Source organism: Mytilus edulis, chromosome 1, assembly GCF_963676685.1.
Source record: "Mytilus edulis chromosome 1, xbMytEdul2.2, whole genome shotgun sequence".
Classification (NCBI taxonomy): Eukaryota; Metazoa; Mollusca; class Bivalvia; order Mytilida; family Mytilidae; genus Mytilus; species Mytilus edulis.
This window is the reverse complement of record NC_092344.1, coordinates 15,820,279-15,827,240: the sequence shown is the minus strand read 5'-3', so window position 1 is coordinate 15,827,240 and position 6,962 is coordinate 15,820,279. Positions and strand designations below refer to the sequence as shown.

The window sequence follows — 6,962 nt, the reverse complement described above, 5'->3', positions numbered from 1 at the left end:
TATGGGTCAACTGACCATTTCGGTCATGTTGACTTATTTGTAAATCTTACTTTGCTGAACATTATTGCTGTTTACAGTTTATTTCTATCTTTAATAATTTTCAAGATAATAACCAAAAACAGTAAAATTTCCTTAAAATTACCAATTCAGGGGCAGCAACCCAACAACAGGTTGTCAGATTCATCTGAAAATTTCAGGGTAGATAGATCTTGACCTGATAAACAATTTTCTAATAGTCAGATTTGCTCTAAAGGCTTTGGTTTTTAAGTTATAAGCCAAAAACTGCATTTTACCCCTATGTTCTATTTTTAGCCATGGCGGCCATCTTGGTTGGTTGGCCGGGTCCATGGACACATTTTTAAACTAGATACCCCAAAGATAATTGTGGCCAAGTTTGGATAAATTTGGCCCAGTGGTTTCAGAGGAGAAAATTTTTGTAAAAGATTACTAAGATTTACAAAAAATGGTTAAAAATTGACTATAAAGGGCAATAACTCCTATATGGGTCAACTGACCATTTCGGTCATGTTGACTTATTTGTAGATCTTACTTTGCTGAACATTATTGCTGTTTACAGTTTATCTCTATCTATAATAATATTCAAGATAATAACCATATAACGGCAAAATTTCCTTAAAATTGCCAATTCAGGGGCAGCAACCCAACAACCGGTTGTCCGATTCGTCTGAAAATTTTAGGGCAGATTGATCTTGACTTAATAAACAATTTAACCCCGGTCAGATTTGCTCTAAATGCTTCGGTTTCAGAGTTATAAGCCAAAAACTGCATTTGACCCCTATGTTCTATTTTTAGCCATGGCGGCCATCTTGGTTGGTTGGCCGGGTAACTGAACACATTTTTTAAACTAGATACCCCAATGATGATTGTGGCCAAGTTTGGTTAAATTTGGCCCAGTAGTTTCAGAGGAGAAGATTTTTGTAAAAGTTAACGACGACGGACGACGGACGACGCCGGACGACGGATGCCGGACGCCAAGTGATGAGAAAAGCTCACTTGGCCCTTCGGGCCAGGTGAGCTAAAAAAGAAACATCTGTCATATCCTTTTAAATAAAAATAGAATAAGGAAATTTTTGGAGTGTTTCTTTTACTTCAGAATTTTCAAATTAATTTGAAGGAGTTATTTCAGATCATTTAAAGACATGAACATCCTTCCAGTCAGAGAAAGAGACAAAGAAACTAGTCCTTTCAAATGAAATCCCAGTTGATACGGAATGAAAAACAAATAATATTCAAAACTCCATCTTTTCTACTTCAATTCCATAATGTTTAACATTCTGTTAGGTAGATAAAATTGATTTTTATTAACTTGGATTTTTATTCATCAATTTCTGACCTATACCACTAATGAGTTCATAGCATTGGCAGACAGAGCACAAACATTTTGGATACATCTGTCATATATGAAAAAAATTAAAACAAACAAAATAAATTTCCCTGTTCTATAACTGAATAAAAATTTCTATGACAAAATAATTTACTTTATAGTTGGATAGCAGATTTGATTTTTTTCAATTATTTGTTTGGCACAAAATATGCCATTGCAATTTTATAAAATACTTTTTTCAAATAGAATATCAAATTAAAATGTTTTCCCTTAGTTACACATATCTTTATTTCATTAACACCTTAAAAAGTCTATAATCTTCCTTTTAAAATACGCAGAGACAGATTAACTTTATATTATAAATCTTCCATTTCATAATTCTGAATAACATCTACAATATACCAGACTAATATGATATTTTTCCTATCTTCACAATACTGATTGTGATGGATTTCAAAAATCAATATCAACATTATGCAAATTTCTAACATTATTTGTTTTATGATCAATAATTCATATGTTATTACCTTAAACAAAATATCATTATCACAGCTGTCCATCTTGTTTATTAGAATCAGACAAAAGATGGAAAAAAACCCACCAAAAAATATTGACAAAAAAACACAAAAAAATTGTAGCAAGTTACATATTTACAAAGACTGTATAAATTCATAAAAATACAGAAACATTGAAATTTGTATTAAATTCATCATATTAAAAACTACAACCGATTAAAAAGAACCAAAACGAAAGAATTTTTGAATAAAAAACTATCATTTTTCCCCAGACAAAACTGAAGAAGATGTATATTGAACAAAAATAAGAAATAATCAATCAATTTGGAATGCAAAATAATTTAAAAATAATGTTTTTATATGAAATTAAGTTTATCATGAAAAAGAACACACTTATATAAGCACTAACACACAAACAAAAACATGAAATATAACACTTGAGCACTCACACACAAACAGACCTATATTACTTGTTAAATATATACCATCACAGATGTACATTATTACACACATATACTCAAACTAAACATTCAACTATATGCATAAGTTTTCATTGCACAAATATTTTTTTTCTGAAAATAAGCTAAAATTTGCCTTGTATTGCAAATCTTATGATATTACTCTAGATTATTTTTTTTAAAACAATTAAAGTGTTTGACTGCCATTTTACACAACTTCTAATCTAATGGACAATTTCACTGACTAAAAATGTCTTTCTTCACATTGTAACAAATTCAGAATACATTCAACTTCTTAATCTTCTGCAACATTTAAATTGCAACAATATTGAAAGCCCGTTTTATTATCTCCCTTTGTGAGATCACAGTCTGTTAACAAATTATTCCCTCATCCTAGTAGCACCGAATGTTATAACTAAGTATGTACCATCAATTAGTTTCATACGTTGTTAGAAGTGCAGCATCTACTGGTTCACAACAAGATGGACAAGTAAAAGATCTCATCAACCAGTCATCTATACAGTCTTTGTGGTACACATGCATACATGGTAAATAGCGTAAGGCTTCACCCATAACAAACTCACACATACAAATTGCACATCTACAAATGATAATCAAAATTAGTATTCTATATACAATTCAAATTTGCTTCATATATATATGTGAGGGTCTGTCAGGGTCCATCTTCACTAGCCAAGGGTTACAAACCACTCCTTGGAGTGTAGAGGAGGGGAGGGGAGGGGAGGGGGATGTAACCCTTGGCTAGCGAAGATGGTCAGGGTCAGAAAAATGTAAACTTGACTCCTGCATACTGTAAAAGCAGAAATTTTCGTGGAGGATTTAATTTCGTTTATTTCGTGGAAAGAATATATCCAGGAAATTAAAACCCCCACGAAAATTTAGCTTCCATATAAAACCACTTCCAGTTTAAGGAAACCACTAAATTAAATCCCCATGAAATCTTACAGAGAGACAAAACCACGAAATTTTAACCCCACGAAAATTAATGTTTCTACAGTATATCGATATTATCTCAATAAGTAAATCAGCCATCAATCTTTTCATTGGATGACCTATTGTCTGAAGTGGCTTTTTTCTGACCACTTAACTGGTAATGGTATGATTTTCCCGTCTCATTTGTTCTTTGAGTGGCTTCTTATCTGGCAAATGACCTTTTTATGAGAGCCTTTCAACTAGTCATGTAGTGTAACAAATGATTATGGGTTTAGTGAGACAGAAAAGGGCTACATGTAATGTTTGCATTCTTTATGCACATAGAAATTTTAATAGCAATAAAACATTATTTTTTTTATCTTTGTTTGTTTTGATTGCATTGCATTCCATGTTTGTTTTGATTGCATTGCATTCCATTTCATTAAATTTGTTGATATTCAAAAATACTAACAGTAGTATGTTTTATGAACAAAATGATAATATTATCATGTTGCAAAAATGTAAACTTTAAAGGTCACAGCTGTGGGGAATTCCTACTCAAAGAATATTATTACAATAAAAGATTAAAATCATTTCTTTGTGCACAGTCAATCAAACTTCCCTATTTTAACCCCTACCCTATTTTTATCATCATTTTCTTTTCAGTACTTTCAAGGACACAATGTCTGCGCAGTAGACTATGGAAATATAAATTAACTATTTTTAAAATCCATTTTTTTTTTCATCATGTGACAGTAAAAATATGAATATTTAAAGATAAATTACCTATTTAATATGCTATTTTTTTTCATCATGTGACAGTAAAAAATATGAATATTTTTTTATCATCATGCGAGTCTGACAGTAAAAAATATGAATATTTTTTTGTTGGCCTTTAAAATATAAAATGATTTACAAAAGAACCTTTTAAAGCACTTATAATGTGATGGGGCCTCAACAGGAAGTTTTGACAAAATAATGTAAATGAAACAATACATAACTAATTCCTGTTTACTATATGAGTACTTCCTTATGATAATAAGTAGGTCACATGATTAAAGTGCTTAGTAAAGCTAGATTTAAAGATAGTTAACCAAGTGTACTTTTTTCAACCTGTCTACTTACATGGAAATATAAATAATGTATGTTTATTTACGGTAAAGAAAAGGAATATAAATCAATTGAACTCTTTTGATACCTATAGTTACACAAAATCAATCCTTAAATATACACTTTTCAAACATATTAGGTAGACACTAGACAGTATCAAAATTTGATAAAACATAAATATAATTTAAGCTATAAAAGATTATTTTAAAAATTAAAATCTGTATTCTGCAGACCAAAACAAGCGACTCTATTATAAGAACAAATAATACAATAAACATTTTCACTAGTGTTTTTTTTTTACAAAAAACAAATCCTAAAACTTTTAGTCTATAGATTTAATCTGAAACATACATTGTAACTTATGAATATAAAATACTAAGCAAAATGCTAGTCCAATATTGCTCTGACCTTCAATCGCTGTTTTTCCGGAAAACAGGTTTAAAGAAAAACATTGAGCCAGCCAGACATTTTTGGTACATTGTACCTGACTAAACAATATGTGTTATAGTAGTCTCAGATTGAACCTTTTAATTTTTTACGACTCAAGCCATTTCAGCCAGGTGCCATATGATGAGATTCTACTATATAAATTATTCATACCCATATTAAAGAATGATAAGGCACATAAATATGACTTTTTTTACAAAGCACGGTTACAAGGTAACCACTAAGATAGTGACACCCATGTATAAATATGATCAACTTACTCTTTTCCTCGTTTACTACACCCATCATAAACTCCTGTAGGTAAATGACTTATAAGACCTAATCGTTGGGCAATCTTTATCTGTTCATCTTCTGTAAGCATATTAGCTGGCCGACTGACATTGGGTGATGGATAATATACTGGAGCTCGCTCCTGAAATGACCAAGACAAAAGTTACGAGTGTTAAGAGCTGACAGAGCAGTTGATGAAAGAAGAAGGCATATATACTTCTACATGATTGTCATGATAGTGGTTTATTAGAGCCACATTTACATGTACATAACTGCACATTCCTTACTCCAGTTATTGGCAATAAATTTCTATAGTCAATACACATTTAGGATTTCTTTAACTTTAATAAAGGTCCTGATACCTGATAAGTTATACTTAACTAACCATTGATACCTGAACCTGAAACAAATCCTTATCTATCTGAAACAATTATATCCTGTGTCTCCTAAATAAACTCATCATAGACATCAGGATGAAATTTTGTATAAAAGCCAGACACACGTTTCGTCTACAAAAGACTCACCAGTGACGCTCGAATCTCGAATCGAAACTCCTAAATTAGTCATCCTAACAATCATTAGATTGAAGTTGAAATGTACAATAACCTTCATTTACAATGTATATTTTAAATTTTGTAGTCTTTGTATCACGTTTATATAAAACTAACTTTATAAACATACTCTCTGTGAAGATTTTAAAACTGACATTGTCTGTATCTGTATCTGTATAATACTGGAAATGAACTCAAAATACTGAGTAAAACTTATCCAGGAAATGTGTGTGCACCACTGATGTATCTAGTCATGCGATATAACTGCCTTAAAACTTTCCACAGTTTTACAGTTCACGGCAGCATTTGGTAGTAAGTTCCAATCAATGATAGTTTGTGGAAAAAAAGAATGTTTATAAATGTCAGTATTTGCTGATAAAAGTTTTATTTGTTTGACGTTAGAAATTCTGGATGGTCTAGTATTAAATTCTATATGATGTTCAGTGGGGATGGCTACCAGGTCGTTCACTATTTTATACAGTAGTACCAGTCATTGTTCTCCTCTTCGTTCCACAAGAGGTTTCCATCCAAGGTCCTTCATCATGGAGGTGACACTACTCGTACGTCTATAGTCTTTACAAAGGAATCTAGCTGCTCTTCTTTGTATGTTCTCTATGCGGTTTATGTCTTTTTGTAGATATGGACATTAATTATGAACCAAAATGATTTTAATATTATGCAGAAACATTCATTGTTTACAGGTCCATGTGTTTTTGTGTGTCACTGTTCTAAAGACGCTCGAATCAAATCTCCTAAATTAGTCATCCTAACAATCATTAGATTGAAGGTGAAATGTACAATTAATAACCTTCATTTACAATGTATTTTTTTGTAGTCTGTGTATCACCTACATTGTATATATAAAATAACTTTATAAACATACTCTCTGTGAAGATTTTTAAAACTGACATTAATTATGAACCAAATGAGTTTTAATATTATTCAGAAACTCATTTCCATGTGTTTTTGTGTGTCACTGTTCTAAAAATAGGACATAGACTGTCTTTGTTGTCAAGATCAGCTGATCATGGGGTACATTTATTATACAAACACAGACATCAGCTAATATATATTTTTTCAAAATGTCACAAATATCCATTAAATTATAGTCCTAACTAAAAGTAAATGTTTGTTGATTTGCGTACACTTCTCATAATGACCATAAAATAGGAAATATTTACCTGATATGGTGGTGGAGGTCCAACTGGAACAGGAGCTGCCTGCTGAGTTCCATCTTGGCTGTCATTGTCATGTAACAGCGTAATATCATCCGTACTTGGTGTTTTGAAACAGTTGCCCATTTCTCACAAATATTTTGTCATTCAAAGAAGGG

At 31.3% G+C, this 6,962-nt stretch overlaps 1 protein-coding gene across 1 annotated transcript; it reads right to left on the bottom strand.

Moving 5' to 3' along the window:
* Positions 1-1,312: 1,312 nt before the first annotated feature.
* Positions 1,313-6,951, bottom strand: LOC139511182 (RING finger protein 11-like). The gene is made up of 3 exons (XM_071297765.1): positions 6,811-6,951; positions 5,069-5,220; positions 1,313-2,919 (listed from the first exon to the last, which is right to left on the bottom strand). Exons 1-3 carry the CDS (start codon positions 6,928-6,930, stop codon positions 2,748-2,750), a joined length of 444 nt encoding a protein of 147 aa, XP_071153866.1. The 5' UTR covers positions 6,931-6,951; the 3' UTR covers positions 1,313-2,747.
* Between the last annotated feature and the right edge of the window lie 11 nt (positions 6,952-6,962).